The sequence below is a fragment of the Rhinopithecus roxellana genome, chromosome 6 (assembly GCF_007565055.1).
Source record: "Rhinopithecus roxellana isolate Shanxi Qingling chromosome 6, ASM756505v1, whole genome shotgun sequence".
In the NCBI taxonomy this organism is placed as follows: domain Eukaryota; kingdom Metazoa; phylum Chordata; class Mammalia; order Primates; family Cercopithecidae; genus Rhinopithecus; species Rhinopithecus roxellana.
Window position 1 is genome coordinate 140,448,812 of NC_044554.1, and position 19,400 is coordinate 140,468,211.

The 19,400-nt window shown below is 33.6% G+C and overlaps 1 protein-coding gene across 19 annotated transcripts in view; it reads right to left on the reverse strand.

Annotated features, from left to right (window-relative positions):
• Positions 1–19,400, reverse strand: part of DGKB (diacylglycerol kinase beta) — an 832,080-nt gene that overhangs the window by 454,983 nt on the left and 357,697 nt on the right. For all 19 annotated transcript variants that reach the window (XM_030932056.1, XM_030932048.1, XM_030932051.1 and 16 more), the window contains 2 exons: positions 17,918–17,991; positions 12,005–12,079 (listed from right to left, as the gene is read on the reverse strand). In XM_030932056.1, coding sequence (XP_030787916.1) covers positions 12,005–12,079; positions 17,918–17,991 — 149 coding nt within the window. The remainder of the gene's footprint in view (positions 1–12,004; positions 12,080–17,917; positions 17,992–19,400) is intronic.

The window sequence follows — 19,400 nt, forward strand, 5'->3', positions numbered from 1 at the left end:
AGTAATAGATATGTGGAATTTGAGATACCCATGGAACTTGTGTTCATGGAGTATTTAAAATAATAAGTTAATTTCCTCCTATGATCTCTCTTTGATAAATAAGGAGCAGGAGAGTGAATCTTGATTATGTATAAAAATTGAGGCCCTCTTTAAGAAAAAATATGCAAAATAAATGTGTATAAACTTTTATAAAAGTGATGTGTATATATATAAATAAATATTTATAATAAAAATCACATTACATTGTAAATTTAAGATAACTTACAAACATTACATCATGGGATCTAGAATAATAACAAAGTTTTGTGAATTAATAAACGGCCTAATGCTTCGTTTTTACATTTTTATACGACAATTTTAAATGATATTTGTATTGAGGTTAAAAGATGATTTTCTTTTCCTCTAGAATGATTTATTAAGATACGTTTAAATTGATGATTTATTAGGAATGTTCCACTCAGCTTCACAAGTCATCATTGATAAAGTAAATTTTTAGATTATTGTTAAATATGTGAAAATCAATATTTGTTTTTTGGTCACAGTCAAGCTGTAAGACTTGCAGGCATTTAGATTTTTTGTTCAATGATTAACCTTAAGTACTCTTTGAATTAATGATATACATTAACCATTGTTATATTAATAACATGACATATTGTGAGTTTTATGTATCTTCATTGATGGCGATATTTCATAGAGATTTATAAAACATGTACTTTACACATAAACATGCCTGCTGGTTGTGGAGCTGATATAGACTGTGCTCTACAAGCACAGGAATAATGATAAATTTAATATCATGTAACTTTCATCAATAATAAAAATTTATAATTGTTTATACCACATTGTTAACTGCATTCCTGGAAGAATTATGCTTCTGTTTTGATGAGGCATTAAAGAGAACTGAATGGGATGATTAGAAGGATTTTTTCACAGATAAGCTTTGAACTTTGTACATTTCAAACCTCATTTCTCCTCTACTATACACATATTCTGTTAACAGGCAGGCTCTGGACCATTTTTATCAAGACATGTCTTCTGGCTCTTTAAATTTATGTCAGAAAACCAGTGTAAAGTCACACTGGGTGACGGGGATATGCCTGGAAGTCATTTTTACACCAGGAGAACTAGCAATAACAACCATAGACAAAAAAATCAGTGAACCACATATTATAAGCCTCAGATTTCAATCATGTAATTGGATCTCATCCTCTTTTAGTCAAATCCTAAAATGCTCATGCTCATTCCAATGCTACTAGTCACTAGGTAAAGTGTGATGAAAAAAGGAGTTGGAATGGAGACAAAAGTCTTTTTTTTTTTTTTACTGTTTTACTTTTATTTTTCCATATAGATGCCCAATTTTTCTAGTTAATACCAATACATATACAGAGCATTGGGGAGGGCTCTTAATTATCTTCCATTGATATATTTGCCTCTCTATGCATTACTACTGAGCTGCTTTAACTAACATTGTTCGTAAAAATTCTTGTAGTTAAAATACCCTCTTTTTAAAATATTAAAAACTCAAATGAGAAAGGCAATACAGCCACATTGCTAAGATCTTTCCTATAGTCTTGAAAGGAGTCCTTGCAAGTGAGAGACACTGAAGTTGAAGATTCCTTGCCTTCAAGAGCATCTGCTTCTGTGCACACATCTTACTATAGCGTAATACTGGTCAGAGACCATAATTTAAAATACGACAGTTACTCGGGAGACTGAGGCAGGAGAATGGCTTGAACTCGGGAGGTGGAGCTTGCAGTGAGCTGAGATCCTGCCACTGCATTCCAGCCTGGGTGACAGAGCAAGACTCCGTCTCAAAAAAAAAAAAAAAAAAAAAAAAAAAAGAATAACTTAATTACACAGAATTCTAACTATAGGCATAAAGGTAACTAAATGAAAAAATATGACTCATCAAGAAGAGATAAATAAAAGTAAATAATTTAATTGGAGAATAAAACATTATGAATTCAACAAACATCTGCCATTTTCAGGAAATGACATGTACATAATTGAAGATTAGTATCTTAGACACCAAGATATTTATGGTTTTAACAGTTGTAAATATAATTTGTATCAATTTTATCAAATGTATTATATTCCAAATCCAATTATCTGTCTTTTCGGAGTGTGTTTATTAGGTTAAACTTGTCTTGATTACGAACAACGTTGTTATCCAATTATATAATTCAAGTTGTAGATTTCTATATGCTGATTACCTCTATATTAAATTACCTTAAACCTTCATGCTCCTTGAGTTGCAGATTTTAAATAGAAGAGGAGGGTATGTATAAGCAGGAAAAGACTGGCTGAAGGAGTGTTGTCCAGAGAGATTTTTACAGGACTTTATTACTTTAGTCACCTAAGACTTGAGTCATTATTATTATTATTTTGGTACAGAAGGTCCCTGGGTGACTACTGAATCAGTAGAATAACTGAATAATTTATGTGTGTGTGTATGTGTGTATGCATGCATACAAGCAATATGATAATTATGGCTTTTATTTTAATTATTAGAATATTAAAATTTCTTTGATATGATTATAATTGATGTGAGCAACCAATTTAAAGTACAATTTTTATCAATCAATTCATTACTTTATTAGAAATCATGTTTTTGCCATGATAGTGTGCTTCATCAAAATCTACATTCAAATTATTAAAACAGAAGGAAACCATTATATCAGTAGTGCTAAACTTTTATACTGATTTTATGATAGCATTATCACTAATATCTAATGTCTCGCCCTCATCCAAATGAACTTCCAAAAACTTAATTTAGAGTGCATGAATTGAATTCAAATCATCTTTACAACAAACAGATGTTTCATTTAAAACATTCTGATCACTCTGATATAAAAATGGCATTACTTGATCTTTTGGAAAAGTTCTTCTGCTAATGGAGTCAAGATATTAACAGCTATAACTTCATTAATAATACACATAAAGAAACTTGGAATTGAAAATGAACACTAATTTTGAAAAGTCATTTGATCTAAACGAAAAGTCATGCTTCAAAGACTGATATGCAAAGAGACTTTCTGCATATTAAATGATTGCTTTGGGGCAGAGAATTAACAATTAATTTTAAAGCAGATGCTGATGTTTCTTCAGCATAGTTGTGTTTACTGATTTCTGCATAGTCAATGATATCACTAGAGCTCTCATTGCAGATGATAAATGTTCATAAATATTTCACACAGATTATGTATTCATCAACACTTTAAGAAACAGAAATTGAGAACTATTTTTGTTTTGAAATTCAGATTATTTTCATTTAAAAGACATTTTATTTTTAAGCTATCTTTTGCTGAAAAGTGTTATTGCAAAATAAAAATCTATTATAAAAGTAAATATTTATAAACTATATATTTAACGAAACATAAAACATTGAGGAAGTATATTCAAGCCAGTCACTATACGTTCTTGGTAAAACTGCTCATGCTCTTTTTCTCACATACATTTCATGAACGTCTAACCTATGATTTGTCAATATCTCCACAGGCATTGCTGATTGGCATATTTGTGCCCCTTTGCAACTCTCAGAGAGCTCTGCAACCCAGACCACAGCATAATGGACTGGCATAAAAGGGATACCAATTCTTCAAAAGTTGTCACTTGTTTTTGTGTTTAAAAAACATTGGAAAAGAGTTTATTTTTGGTCACATTTTAGGTTTAATGATTACCTATTAAAGTAAGATCTCTGTTCCTTGGACGTGTGTCTTACACATTACAAGAGGATAACATAGCAAAAGGTGGATTTAGAAATTGGAGGGTTGCCAAACACATCATCATCATTCTTTATTGCAGTGCATTTATTAATAGCAATACTTAAAATACAACAGTCCTGGGCAAATGCTAAATTGGGACAGAAGCTAGGACACCAGAAATAACCCCGAAGAGTCTTAGGTAAACCTAATTATTATGGTCACAGTAATCCTGAAACCCTGTGTGAACTAGTGCTTCGTACCTTTCTGACATCCGACTGCCCTTCACTCTGTTATAGTCTCCCTGGCCTTCTTGCTAATGTTTCCCAAACTTGTACAATATTTTCCAGTCACGATGCTTTTATGCGTGCTGCTCTCTCTGCCTTAAAAGCTCTTCTTCAAAATGACAATGAGCTACCTCCTCATCTTCACATCTATACTCAGCCAGTCCTTCTCTGTCCACCTCATTTAAAAGAACAACCACAGAATCCTCACCAACAATGCACACTCCTTGTTCACATTCCCTGCTAATATATGTATATTTCATTTGTTTGTTAGTTTAGTATATGTTTTCCATCACTAAAATATAAGGCTGTGAGGGCAAGAGTTATTATCTGTTTTGTTCAGAGTAGATTGGCAGTGATAAGATTGTTCCTGGTATCTGGGAGCCACTGAATAAATGTTTTGAATCAATTTATCTGGTATAGGTTGTCTTATTTTTACTTATTGGTAAGCTATGATCATTTAACTGCCTGGAGCTGGAGGTAAATTTGAGCCAGTAATTTTACTGTGTATGCTTAGATAACAGTAAATCGGAGGATATTTAAGTTAAATATGTTATTAAACACTTAACTCCTATAGAAAAAAATCAGAAAGGGATTATTTTAGTTCATTTGTGCTGCTACAAGAAAATAACTGAAACTGGATAATTTATAACGACAGGTATTTATTTCCCACATTTCTGGAGGCTGGGAAGTCCAAGATCAAGACACCAACAGATTTGTTGTCTGATAAGGCTTATTATCTGCTTCAAAGATGGCACCTTCTTGATGCATTCACTCATGGCAGAGGGATGAATGCTATATCTTCACATGGCAGTAGAGAGGGAAAGGAGAGAGTTAGTTCCCTTGAGCCATTTTATAAGGGCATTGATCCAACTCATGTGGGTGGAACCCTCATAAGCTAATCATTTACTCATTGCTCCACTTCTTAATATGATTGCGTTTGTGATTAAGATTCAACATCAATTTTGGAGAGACACAAGTATTCAAACCATAGCATTCTGCCTCTGCTCTCCCAAAATTTACATTCTTCTGATACGTAAAATACATCCATTCTATCCCAGGAGCCCTAAAAGTTTTAACAATTTCCAGCATCAACTAAAAAGTCTAGAGTCCAGAGTCTCCTCTCATCATCATCTAAATCATATAGAGTTACCACTCAAGGTACAATTTATTTTGAGGAAAATTCCCCACCAGCTGTGGGCCTGTGAAATCAAGCAAGTTAGGTCCTTCCAAAATACAATGATGGATGATAGAATGGACAATACCATTGAAAAGGGATAAATAGGAAGGAAGAAAGGAGTAACAGGTCCCAAGTAAGTCCAATACCCAGCAAAGCAAACAACATTAACTCTTAAAACTGGGAAAAACAAAAACCAAATAACCCGCTTTGACTATGTGTCCTGCCTTCTGGACACACTGTGCAGAGTTTAAGCCCCTAAGGCTCCAGAAAACCCCATTCCTTCCATGGCTTTGCTGTGTGAAGCCCACACTGCGTTTCTTACATGTTAGAGTTAAATGCCGACAGCTCTCCCAGGCTGGCTTTACTAGCCTGGAGTCTCAGAGGTGGCCCAGCCCCCATAGCTCCACCAGGCATTGCCCTAATGGAGGCTCTCTGCAGGGGCCTGAACCATGTAGCTGTTCTCTGTCTGGGGCTTGGGGACCTCCAGGACCTCTCCAGCCTTTGAAATCTAGGCAGAGGTAGGCATGCCTTCTCAGCTTTTGCACTCTGTGACTGCAGAGTTAGCACCAGCTGGATGCTGCCAACTTTTACCACCTCTGTCTCCTGAAGGGTGTCCCTGGTTGCACTGAGGCTCACTTTAGCCACAGATGGAGTGGCCCAGGAGCGCTGGACCAGAATGCATTGAGCAGAAACTTGAGGCAGCTCTGGGAAGTAAGCCCTGAGATCCCACAGATGCTCTGAATCCCTCCTTTGAAGCCTTTCCATCCTCAAGGCCCTGACACTGTGGGCCTGTGATGGGAGTGGCAGCCTTGAAGATTTCTGAAACATTTTCAGGGCCACTCTTCCATTGTCCTGATGAATAGCATTCTGGATTCCTTCTAGACATACTAATCTACTCATCCAACTTTCACTGGTGACACCCTTGGTGTTTTGTTGTGAACACTCTTTCTCTTTCTTTACAAACTGGTCAGCCTGAGAATTTGTCAAATCCTTAATTTTTGTTTCCCTTTTGATGACAAATTCTGTCATTAATTCATTTCTCTCTTCTCACATCTTACTATAAGCAGTCAAGGGAAGCCATGCCACACCCTCAATACTTTGCTTAGAGGTTTCTTTTACCAAGTATCACACTGTGGTATTTCATCACTCTCAAATTCAACCCCCCACAAAACAGTAGGACATGGATACAATTCGACCAAGTTCTTTGCCACTTCATAACAAGGATTGACTTTCCCCTGGTTGCGAATAACTTGTTCCTCGTTTTCCTACGAAACCTCATTACAATGGCCTTTCTTATCCATATTTCCAGCAACATTTTGTTCACAACCACGTAGGTAATCTCTAAGACTGAAGCTCTCTCTATGGTCTTCTTTCTTCTTCTCTCCTCAATCTCTCCTCCTTCTCCTCTACCTCCTATTCCTCCTCCCTTCTCTCCTCTTCCCCCTCCTCTCCCTCCTCCTCTTTCTCCTCCTCCTCCATATTGTAGCCTCTACCCATTCTATAGCACTGTCTACGTTTTTAGGAATTTGTTACACTAGCACCTCAATCCTCAGTACCAATTCTGTCTCAGTCCATTCTGGCAGCTATAACAAACTACCTTAGACTGTAAAGTCTGAAAGTCCATGAAGGGTAATTTATAAACAACAGAAATGGTTTGATTTCACAGGGGTACAGCAGAAGAGCAATTTAGCTCAGGATGGATCATATCTTGAGTCTCATCCATATCTGATTTAGAAGATATTTAGATGAGACTCCAGATTAGAGATTTTTGAGTCAGTATTAAAACAAATTAAGACTTTGGGGGCTATTGGGATGGAATGAATTTAATGTATCTGTATGTAAGAAGAACATGAATTTTGGGGGATCCAGTCCAGAATGCTATGGTTTGAACATTCATATGACTCCAAAATTAATGCTTAAACTTAGTGCCCAATGAAATAGTATTAGGAGGTGGGGTACTGAGGATGTGATTAGGTGAGGAGGACTCTGCGCTTATGAATGGGATTAGTGCCTTCATAAAGGGGCATGAGGAAACTAGCCAGCTGTTTTTCTACCCTTCTGCCTTCTGGGGACTCAGCATTAATTCCCTCCAGAGGATGCAGCAAGAAGACACCACCTTGGAAACAAAAAGTGAGCCATTAGCAGATACCAAATCTCCTGGTCCCTTGATCTTGGACTTCCCAGGTTCCAGAACTGTGAGAAATACATTTATTTATTTATTTATTTTTGTAATTAGCCAGTCTAAGGGATTCTGTTATAGCAGCCAGAACAGAATAAAACACAAGTTAAAGCACATACACAAATATGAACTGGTCATTCAACGTGTTTGTTTCTTTAGAGTGTTTCAGCAATTTTGATAGACAATAGTTTTTAAACAGTGACACATAGATCTCTAGTCTAATTGCTATTTGGCCTTTGTTGGTGAGATAGATAATAAAAGTTAGACTTTTCAACATCTTTAAAATCATAGTGCATTTGAGGATGCATGTAAAAAGTGACTAAAACCTACTATGACTCAAGGGGGGAATTTGTGTGAAAGACAAGGAATTATGTGACTTTATTAATTGTGGTAACATATTTTTGTTACTTTTATTAATCTGTAGATCTTTAATTTAGAAGCATGAATCAATTTTCAAACTCTATCACTCCAGTGACCAAGGCAGAATCAGAATTATGCTTACACATTTAATTGGGGGAGAGCTTGCAGAATCATCTGCATTTTATTTTATGATTAATCATAAGAAGGAGAGAGTTGAGTGCTTCACTTTTATATTAGTAAAGAAAAATTTTTATTTTTGAAATTTGCAAAAGCGCTCAATTAAATTTTGATGAACATTTCCTTAGCCTTTTGAGGATTCTCTTCATTTCTGTGTCATAATTTCATAACAAGAGGCATATGTAAAAGGTCATAAGCTCGGATTCAAGAGAGATTTTACTTAAATAAAATATGGTAGAAATTTGGTTATATAAAATGATATTTTAAATTGAGAAGGTAATGAAATCTGTGGAGTCTGTTACGCATTTTCTAAATTATACATTTATTTTAATAGGAGAATGTATTCCAAAGTTTCACTATAGAGATATGCATGATATTTGAAATATGTAAATCTGTAGGTTGACTGTTGCATTATAGTTTTAAAATTATGTGTCTTTTGTATTTAGTTCAGGTAGATGAAAGCAAAGATTTCTAAGAGCAGCTTTCTCACAAACAATTAATTATTCTTAATTATCCTGATCAATCTGAAAAATAATTTACATATTTTAAAGTTAACTTGTATTTTATTTCAATTCAATAAGTACTTCCTATTTCTCACTTAAAATTTTAGAAATAATGTGAGAATAGACCATCTGTATTTTCATGAAGATTAGACTCAGAAGGGGAAAAGTAATGTCACAAGTATACAAAAAACTTGATATGAACTTTTCATAAGTCACATTAACATGTGAAGTTGGTGTACAGCTAGAGCTATATATACTTATTTTAATGTAGTGAAGGAAAACATATTGCTATGCAAAACCCAAGAGTAATTTATATTTTATATTTCATCTCTTCTAGCTAACCTATACCTCCAAATAATGCATTCAATTATATCACAACATGTTCCATTAGGAAGGAAACAATGATTTGAAATAGACTATTGTTTCAGACACCTTGAAACAGAATAATCAGGATCAGGGAGAGATGATTTATATAAGGAGATAGAATGGAAACACATAATACACACCCATTTCTGTTTTAAAAATAATTAAAGATAAAAATGAAATGCCCAATAAGTTTTAGTATTTGCCAGAAAGTTTAGATTAGGAATAGTTTTAGTTCAAGAAAGTTATTTCCTCTTATAAACAAAGTTTTTGAAAAAAAATAAAGTTGGGATAAAAGAAGAGTTTTATACCAAAAGAATACATCAATCTGGTATGGTAAAAAGGAAAAAAAAATTTGAAAGAATTTGGAAGAATGAACGTCTGCAGGTTTAAAGTGACAGATAAAATGCATACTACACTTACAAGAGTATGCATTCAAAAAATCTATTGTTAGCATTGGAAAAGTAATAAACTAGAAATGGTGATAAAACTAGAATGTATAAATCACCAAGAGTATCAGAGTAATAGGGAGACTTTATGAAATAGAGAAACTTCTAAAGCCATACATTAAAAGGGAATCACTGCAATAGGACACTCTTAGCATGATGAGGGGCAATACAGCTAGAAACAGGGTTGGGAGGAGATCAGTCACTGGGTTCAAAGAAAGGACAACATCATAGCCTGGTCACAGTCCCCATTCTGAGCAACTACCTGTGGCATTTGCCTTTAGGATAAACAAGGACTAGCTCTCTAACAGAAGTCTGAGTCTGACACTAGGGATGCAGTGTTGGCATCAGTATCAGAGGCAAACAGGACATTCTCATGGTAATCAAGATGAAGCTAAAAGTTCAACACAAATATTTAAGTTCATTTTTTAAAACAAACTTTTAACATTGAATATTTTCAGCCAGGCAATTCTACCCATAGCCACTGATTCCATAAAAATATTTGAACATACTTTCAAGAATATGCAGATAAATTGATAGATATTGATGTAGCATATTTGGTAATAATTGTAAAACACAGGCAATCTAAACATTCATCAGTAATGGGATGGCCCACATAATTATGGAATATGCAGCAGTTAGAAAAATGAAACTGATCAATATCTACTGAAACGGAATAATGTGTATCACCTGCTTTAGAGTACAGAAAGGAAGTTGCAAGCCAATATAAAATCTATATTCTGTTATGTAAAAAACTATCTACTTATTTTTCCAACATATATGTGTGTGTGCGTGTGTATAAATATAGTACGGATAGATAGGAATATGCTCATTTACATGTGTGTATTAGATTGTTTGGTAAGATACACCAAACAACCACTCCTAATTTCTGAGGAGTAGTAGTGCTCAAAGTGGGACCATTAAATTTTTTTCTAAATAATATTTATTGTAGTGTAGGCTTTTTACAGTTACATATATTACTTTCATTTTTTAAATATGTTAAGATAGAGCAGAAGATAATAGGATGCCTAGAATTGAAAGAGTAGAAGGAAACATGTAGTTCGTATTTAAAGGGTAGTAGGAAAAACGTGAAATGAGAGAACAGGGCTAAAATCAAATTTATTCCAATGTATTTACATAGAGCTACACAATAGTCATGTTTTTATTAATTATTAATTCATATTTGTACAAATAATACGGATAATAAGCCACATTCATTGAGGGCATGCTATGCGGTAAGCACATTGTTATTTGCTTCATAGGCATTATCCCATTTAACTTCACAACTATCCTACAAGGCAGGCACAAATGCTCATTTTACAGATAAGATAATGAAGTCACACAGAGGTTAAACTATAAGACTTGTAATTAACAGAGCCATTTGACCTCTTGTTTATGAAATACAGGAAAATCCTGGATTAACTTAGTTTGATTCAACTTATAGGGGTCTTGGAATGGTAACAGTTTTGAATGCACAATATCCTAATTCTACAGAAAAGCTACTTTTTTGAATTCCAGAGAATATTAAACGACAAGAAAAAGAGCCATTCTGACTGAGCTTCTGAGTTTACAATACTTTACTTTTGCTTGGCTTTATCTATATGGGGACTTCCTGCATGTAGCTAGCTCACTTAGCCAACAGTCTGATCATGATCCTCTAGATTCTGGAGTGTGGAGCTTGACAAAGACATTGTTCTGAACTGAATTTCTGTGGTAAGCCTGTCATCTACAGGAAGGAGGTCCTGCAGACTGCTGCTCAGCATTGGGAAACTGATCCCAGACAGCAGGCAGCAAGGCAGTAGAAGAAAGAGCTGAATATAATACTGAAAACTATGCTAATTAATTATACTTTATGAATGTATTTTTTTTTGTATCAGACACTATGGTATAAATTTTATTCTGAGCTTTTAAAAGAGTACAATTAAAATATTTGGTTTCTGGTTCCTGAGAATGAGATGTAAGACTTATTTTAAATCAACTGCTTTTTAAAAAAAATATGAAGCATGCATAAAGCTTATAGAGCTTCTGTCCACTTCATGTAGTCTAATGTTTACCCTCATGTTGATAGAAAGAAAAGAGGTCAATGAAAGAAAATGATATTAATTATTTAACTAAACCAAGTTAATGATGATTTGTTTAGGTGCATACTAGTGACATCAAAAGTATACAGTTTACGTTTAAAAATATATTTTATTTTACTAGATCTTACCTGTTAATGATGAAGTATGTTATAAGAGAGATAGTGATTAGATTTTGTAAGTAATAAATCATATGATTTTTTTTGATTAAACCATTTATGCTGGAGGTTGCAGTTTTTAAAATTTAACTTGAATTTAAAAATCAGATCTTGGTGATGATGTTGAGCTGTAGGATATAAATAACTCCTACATGCTTAGTGTTCCAATAATGGAACACTAGGCATAAACAGGCTAACTAGCTCTTTACTTTCTCTCTCTCTTTTTTTTTTTTAATATAAGAAGTACAAAAAAGAGAGCGGTTCTTCAAATACATGGTGTGGCAGTGTTCAAACTGACATTCAGCTAGTTTGTCTCTTTCTGTGTGTGTGATTATTATCATTATTAGTACAATAAGGAGCATTACTTCACCATATTTAGAAAGAAGAAAAATCTGCTAGAAATGGACTATTTGGAAAAATAGTATTTGCACTGGTTTCTCTTATGTAGTTGATATTTCATTTTTGTGTACTAATATGCTGCTGTATTCAAATAACATTATTTGATATGTCTGGCAGCTTATTTAATTAATTAACATTAATTGAGTTAATGGTAATAATATTATCCTTGGACTTACCCTGGCATTGGTCCATTTCCAGCAAGACTGTAAACCTGACGAGGATTTAGTAGATACTGGAATTTTCTGTAAATTCTATAAAGGTGAAAATACGGGAAAAAGTCAATAATATTCAATACTTTTAAAATAAGTAACGTCTCTCAGTGTTATAAACATATATAGTTGCAATTAATTATGTAATTTAATTAAAAATTCTATCAATTTAATAAATTTTGAATCAATAATATCAGAAGTCCAACAGCTCAATAGGAACTAATGGTTTTTTAAAATGTTTAGTTGTCACTATTAAGGCAATATAGTTCATAAGTTAGAAATATTGCTTGCATCCTTAATATGCATATGCATTTAGAATATTCTCTAACCCTCTTTTGAACATTATTTAGCTAATTAGATTTCAAATAAATACATATTTTTTAAATATTTCAGTATAAAATTGCTTAAATATCTTCTCTCAATAAATCCTTGTGAATAATTTGTCCTCTATAGATCTCTAATAGATCTGAAAATTATCTATCCCCTATATGAAATGGGACTGTATATTGTATATATGTACATGTAAGCAAAGAATGTAGCCTCATCTGGCCTAATCATTTCATATAAACAAGATCTTGACCAGTCATCTCACAAAATTGCTAAACTGTCTTAGCAGCATATATTAAATAATTCTTTTTTTCTAAAAGAAAACAATCTTTATAAATAAATGCAATAAAAATGTTTCTATGCATGCACATATCTCACATGGTATGAATGCTTAGACAGATACTAAAAGCAAAGAGATAAATAGTACATCAAAAAGTTAATTTACCATAATCAGGCATTATTCCTGGGATAAAAGGTTGGTTCAACATACACAAATCAGTAAATGTGATTCACCACATAAACAGAATTAAAAGCCAAATCCATATAATTATCTCAACAGATGCAGAAAAAGCATTTAATAAAATACAAAATCATTTCATTAAAAATAAAATCCTCAACAGACTAGACATCAAAGGAACATCCCTCAAAATAGTAAAAGCCATCTACGACAAACCCACAGCCAACATCGTACTGAACGAGCAAAAGCTGGAAGCATTCCCCTTCAGAACTGGAACAAAACATGCCCATTTTCACCACTCCTATTCAACATAGTTCTGGAAGTTCTAGTTAGAACAATTAGACAAGAGAAAGAAATAAAATGTATCCAAATAAGAAAATAAGTCAAGCTCTCTCTCTTCACTGATAATGAGTCTATACTCAGAAAACTCAAAATTCCACCAAAAGGCTGCTAGAACTGAAGAATTTTAGCAAGGTTTCAGGGCACAAAATAAACGTATAAAAATCAACAGCACTTCAATAACATCCTGGCAGAGTCAAGTCAAGAAGACAATATCATTTACAATAGCCACACACACACAAAATGAAATACCTAGGAATACAACTGAACAAGGAGGTGAAAGCACTCTACAAGGAGAACTACAAAGCACTGCTGAAAGAAATCAGAGATGACACAAAACAAACGAAAAAAAAATTCCATGCTTATGGAAGAATCACTATTGTTAAAATGGCTACTCTGCCCAAAGCAATTTACAGATTTAACACTGTTTCTACGAAACTAGCAATGTCGTTCTTCAAAGACTTAGAAAAAAACTCTTCTAAAATTCATGTGTGACCAAAAAAAGAGCCTGGATAGCCAAATCAAGCCTAAGCTAAAAAGAACAAAGATGGAAGGATCACACTATAAGGCTACAATAACAAAAACAGCATGGTACTGGTATAAAATCAGACACTCAGGCCAATGGGACAGAATAGAAAACTCAGAAATAGAGCTGCAAACCTTCATCTGATCTTCAACAAGGCCAACAAATACAAACAATAGGGAAAGGACTTCCTATTCAATATGTATACTGGAATAACTGGCTAGCCATATGCAGAAAAATGAAACTGGACTCTTATCTTTCACCACATACAAAAATTAACTCAACATGGATTAAAAATTTAAATGTAAGACCCCAAACTGCATTTCTAAAAGAAAACCTAGGAAATATCCCACTCGACATTGGCCTTGGCAACACATTTTTATTAAGTCCTCAAATTGCAACAAAAACAGAAATTGTTTAAGCTACAGAGCTTCTGCATAGCAAAAGAAACCATCAACAGAGTAGAGACAACCTGCAGAATGGGAGAAAATATTTGCAAACTATTCATCCAACAAAGGTATAATATCCAGAATCTATAAGGAACTTAAATCAATGAGAAAAAAGCAACAACAAATAGCCCCATTAAAAATGGGCAAAATAAATGAACAGACACTTCTTAAAAAGACATACAAGCAGGAGAAAAACATATGAAAACATGTTCATCATCACTAATCATCATAGAAATGAAAATTAAAACCACAATAAAATACCATCTCACAACAATCAGAATGGCTATTATTAAAAAGTCGAAAACCAGTGGATGCTGGCAAGTCTGCAAAGAAAAGGAAATGCCTCTACGCTGTTGTGGTGAATGTAAATTAGTTCAGCCATTGTAGAAAATGGTTTGAATATTTTTTTTAGAAACTTCAAACAGATCTACCATTCAACCCAGCAATCCCATTATTGGGTGTAAACTCGAAGGAAAACACACCATATACCAAAAAGATACCTACACTTTTATTTTCATTCCCGTTCTATTCACAAGAGCAAAGAGATGGAATCAACCTAGGTATCCATCAATGGTGGGCTGGATAAAGGAAATGCCATACATATATAGCATGGAATACTACACAGCCATTACAAAAGAATGAAATCATGTCCTTTGCAGCAATGTGGATGGAGATGAGGGCCATTTCCCTAAGTAAATTAACACAGAAACAGAAAATCAAATACTGCATGTACTGCATGCAATGTTAAGCAGGAGCTAAACATTGAGAACACACAGACATAAACATGGGAACAACAGACATGGGAGACTACCAGAGTGGGAAAGGAAGGAGTGGAGGAAGATATGAAAAAAAACTACCTATTGGGTACTATGCTTGCTACCTGAGCATAATATACTCATGTAACAAACCTGCACATGTACCTCTTGTATCTAAAATAAAAGTTGAAATTAAAAAGATTTTTTTAAAGTTAAGGGATATATTTAGGTTACTAAATTGGTTTTATACACATATGAAAATACGATTACATATTTTATAAACACTTTCTTATAATATTTACTGATAAAATTCTCCAAATTCAGTATGTAATATCTGCCTATATCACCTAGAGTTGTTCTCAATACCCTCTTTTCCCTGGCACCTGAACTTACTAGTGGACAATTCTGTGCCTTCCTAAAAGAAAACCTAGGAAATAGCCTATCTGACGTTGTCCTTGGCAACAAACTTTAAAAAATGCCTATCAAACCTGGCTATTCTATCCCACTGCCTTAAGGTCTTCAAGTTCTTTCACCAGCTTTATAAAATTCTTGGCAACCCAGCCCTCCTCTATACTATTGTCTAAGTACAGTCATGCCTTATCCGTGATGCAAAGTTTATGCCAGTGTCCAGTTATTCACAATATAAAATTCAGACATCTTCACAATTCAGCCACAGTTTCTCTCTCATCTTTCCCCTCTTTCTCCTTACATTGTCATCCTGGTAAATTCCTCTTCCTTGACACCCTGCCATTTCACAAGTCTGTCTTTCTCCTTCTTTCATCGGGCAAACATCTATCATATAAGAAACAATACAAAGGCTACTTCTTCTCTAAAGACTTCTTGGTCTTCAGAGATAGTTATCTCTTTCTCTGAACTTCAATAGAACTTTTATTTTAAACATTTCTAGTTTAACGTGTAATATATAGTATTGCAATAGATCTATTTATGTCCCTGCCTCTCTGCATGACTGTGCCTTATGCCTCTTATTCCCAGTCACTAGCAGCAGAGTTTGGATTCAACTAAGCGTTGCTGCCTGAACACATATGTGAACATTTTCAGACTTATTGACTGATATGGAAAACTTTATGTGGATTTATGATTCTGTGACCTTTTACAACTTGTCTAACATATCAAAGTCACAAAAGCCAAGAAATTTGGAAAAGAAAACACTGAATGGGATCACCTTGTGAAAGGTGCCTCTAATGCAGGCAGAAAAATTATGTTTGCATTCAAAACAGATCACCTTTAAAACATATTTACATTACAATTGATTTTGCGTGGTCCCAGTCAATGAATAAAGAACAAAACACAAGTGAATGTGTATAGAGAAGAGTTCAAAGTTGAAGCCTCCAGTAAGTTTAATTTCCTTAAGATTTTAGTGTAACTATATATATGTATATGTATTTTTTTTAATTTAGGGAAAATTATTTATATGTACTGGCAGAAAGAGAAGGCAAATATTCAATTAAGGGTCATTCTACATGATTCATATTATTTTAATTTGAGAAAAAATTATTTTCCTTTGAAAATATTATTTTCCTCTTCAGACTTCGATTTTCTGTAATTTCCAATGTGGATTTAAGTCTCATCTAATTATTTGTGGAAAGCTTTCTTTTTTGTTCAAGCTATCAATAATATATACAGCTAACAGACTGTAAGTAGTAAAGAAGAAAGTAATTTCAGCATCATTATTTAACTATTATTTTATGAATAAAGCTATTCCTTTTAATAAAGCATTGGGAATATTTTTAATTATTAAAACATTATTTATTTAAAATAATTTCTATCATGTTTATAGGAGTAAAACATAACTAGATATTGATGAAAAGAAAAAATCTTATACTCTTTTTATTTTATTTTATTTTATTATTATTACTATTTTTGAGACAGAGTCTCACACTGCCACCCAGGCTGCAGTGCAGTGGCACGATCTTGGCTCACCGCAACCTCCCAGGTTCAAGCAATTCTCCTTGCCTCAGTCTCCCAAGTAGCTGGGATTACAGGAGCCCAGGACCATGCCTGGCTAATTTTTTTGTATTTTTAATACAGACGGGGTTTCACTATGTTGGCCAGGCTGGTGTCAAATTCGTGACCTCATGATCCATCCACCTCAGCCTCCCAAAGTGCTAGGATAAAATCTTACACTCTTTAAAACAACAATGTTTTGTTGATTCAATAATGAAAAGCATTCTTCATTTCATGGAAAGAAAGTTAGAAATTTAAATGGTAGAAAAAATTACTTTATTCATGGAAACATTTCAACTTTGCTATTTGGTGAACCACAAAGGAAATTTGTTATGCTATTGTCAGGTTTGTTATGAGTGCTTTCATCTGCTTGCTTATTTTGGTTGAGATTAGGAGAGGTTTCTAAAAAGCATTAAGGCAGGTATAACTGCATTTTTGTTCATGAATGTCATCTTTAGTAAGACATAAGATTTACTCTTCAATATAGTGATTTTCATATTTGTATTAAATAATATAATTTAATCATTCATTCATTACAGAATAAAATGTTATCAGCCAGAATGCTGAAATACCTGATAATGCAACTCATTAGTATTCAGATTAAATATATTGTACTTCTCCAGGAAATATGGCATCATGTTCTCCAAAAAGCATATGCAGAAAATCATTATAATATATTTTGCCTAGGAGTTGGGTATAAATTCTGTTCCTCAGTACTGAGTTATGATTTACCTGGATTCATCTTGGTAATCATTTAGAGAACCAATTTTCATTCAACAGTATTTATGAAGCCAGACTCTCTGTTAGGGGATAGGGGTGATAGGTGGGGTAGAGAGAATTCAAACACTTGAGCTATAATAATAAAAATAGTTACAAAAGGCCATTGTATTAAAATTTCAATCCTAAAAACAAGATCATATAAACATATTACATGCTAGCATCATTTATTTTACATTAAAATTAGCAGAGAGGAATAATTGTTTTTAAGCATTTTTACATCATCGTTTTGTCTATTTTTTTTAACATATATGTGAAATAGACACTAAAATTAATTTAAAAACATACCGTTCTCCTTGTTTTCCACCACTTTTGGGGTTCACAAAAACTAAAAGTGGGTGAGTACCAGGCACAGGAGTGATCTATAAGAAAAATTATATATATGGAAAAATTATTAGGCCCATTATATATGAATAAGACTCCTTGTTATTTCTAAATTATAAAATACCAATAGGCAATTTCAATAATATTACTTTCTGCAATGTGTGTGTGTGTGTGTGTGTGTGTGTGTGTGTGTGTGTGTGTGGTGTGTTCAACAGGAAAACTTCCTCCACAAAGAAAGGCATGCCTATCTAGGTAGAGGGCAGAGGGGAAGGCAGTCAGGAAGAGGGAATAACATTTGTAAATCCTGTAAGATGAAAACAAACGTTACGATTTTCAGACAGTAAGTGAATAAGCCAAAATAAAGCAGAATTTGAGGGAAAAGGGATGAGAAGCAAAGAAAGAGATCAACTTATAGAGAGCCCTCCTTTTATGCAGGAGTCCTAAGTGAGAGTTTTGAGGCATTTGTGGAATCCATCTTCCCAACCACCTGTGACCTAGAAAGAAACTCAGTAAGATCCTTTGAGGTCCCTTTTGGCCTAAGAGTCCTTATCTACACAATTTGTTCAGTGCTTTCTTTTCCTGCTTGCTGAATAGGTTGCTAGTTAATCAAGTCTATTTGCTAAATAGAGTCCATTAACTATTGATCTCTCTTTCAGGTAACAGGAATTGACTTGACTATACATCATGTGCTACAGCTTTCATCACAACTCAGCTCTCAGTTGAACAAGAAAGGCAAAGTTTCCGTCCTAATGGAGCTTATATTATAGTGGAGAGATATACAATAAACAAATACATATTTAGTAACGAAACATGCCATGATGGGAAATAAAGCAGGTAAGGTGATGGCACGTATTTGTATGGGTAGAGTTGTCTATTACCTGAGTCCAATGTTAAATAATAGACTTTTTAAAATAAAAGTATTCCTATTTAATGTAACCCTATATAACACCCATCTAAATACAGTTTGATGAAAAAAAAATTTAATAACAAAAGTATTCAGCTAATTGTGTCATCTAAATACTAAGTGGAACAGTTTTGGATCAATCTGCTTTTTTGAAAGTAGATTCAAATTATCTTTACTGCAGTGTTATTTCTCCCCTAGAAAGTATTCTTAAATATTTAATGAAACAATTAAAAACACAAATTTTTACCATATCATGCCCTTCCTTCCTGCCTGTTTAACTATATAAGTTAAAATATTCTACTAACATATTTTCCTCCACTTATTTAGTAAAATGGCATTTTTTCTAATGAGAACAGGCAACAGGGAAATGTTAAAATCTTCACATGACCGAAATGGGAAGACTAAATGAGATACTCATAATTTTTCTATTCGTATCTAACTAGCTCTCATTATAATTATTGTGTTTGTTTCTATTTTACTTTCCATTGCAAAGAGGACAAAGTTTCTTTCTTCCTAATTTGTCTCCAATTCAGCTGGGAGAAG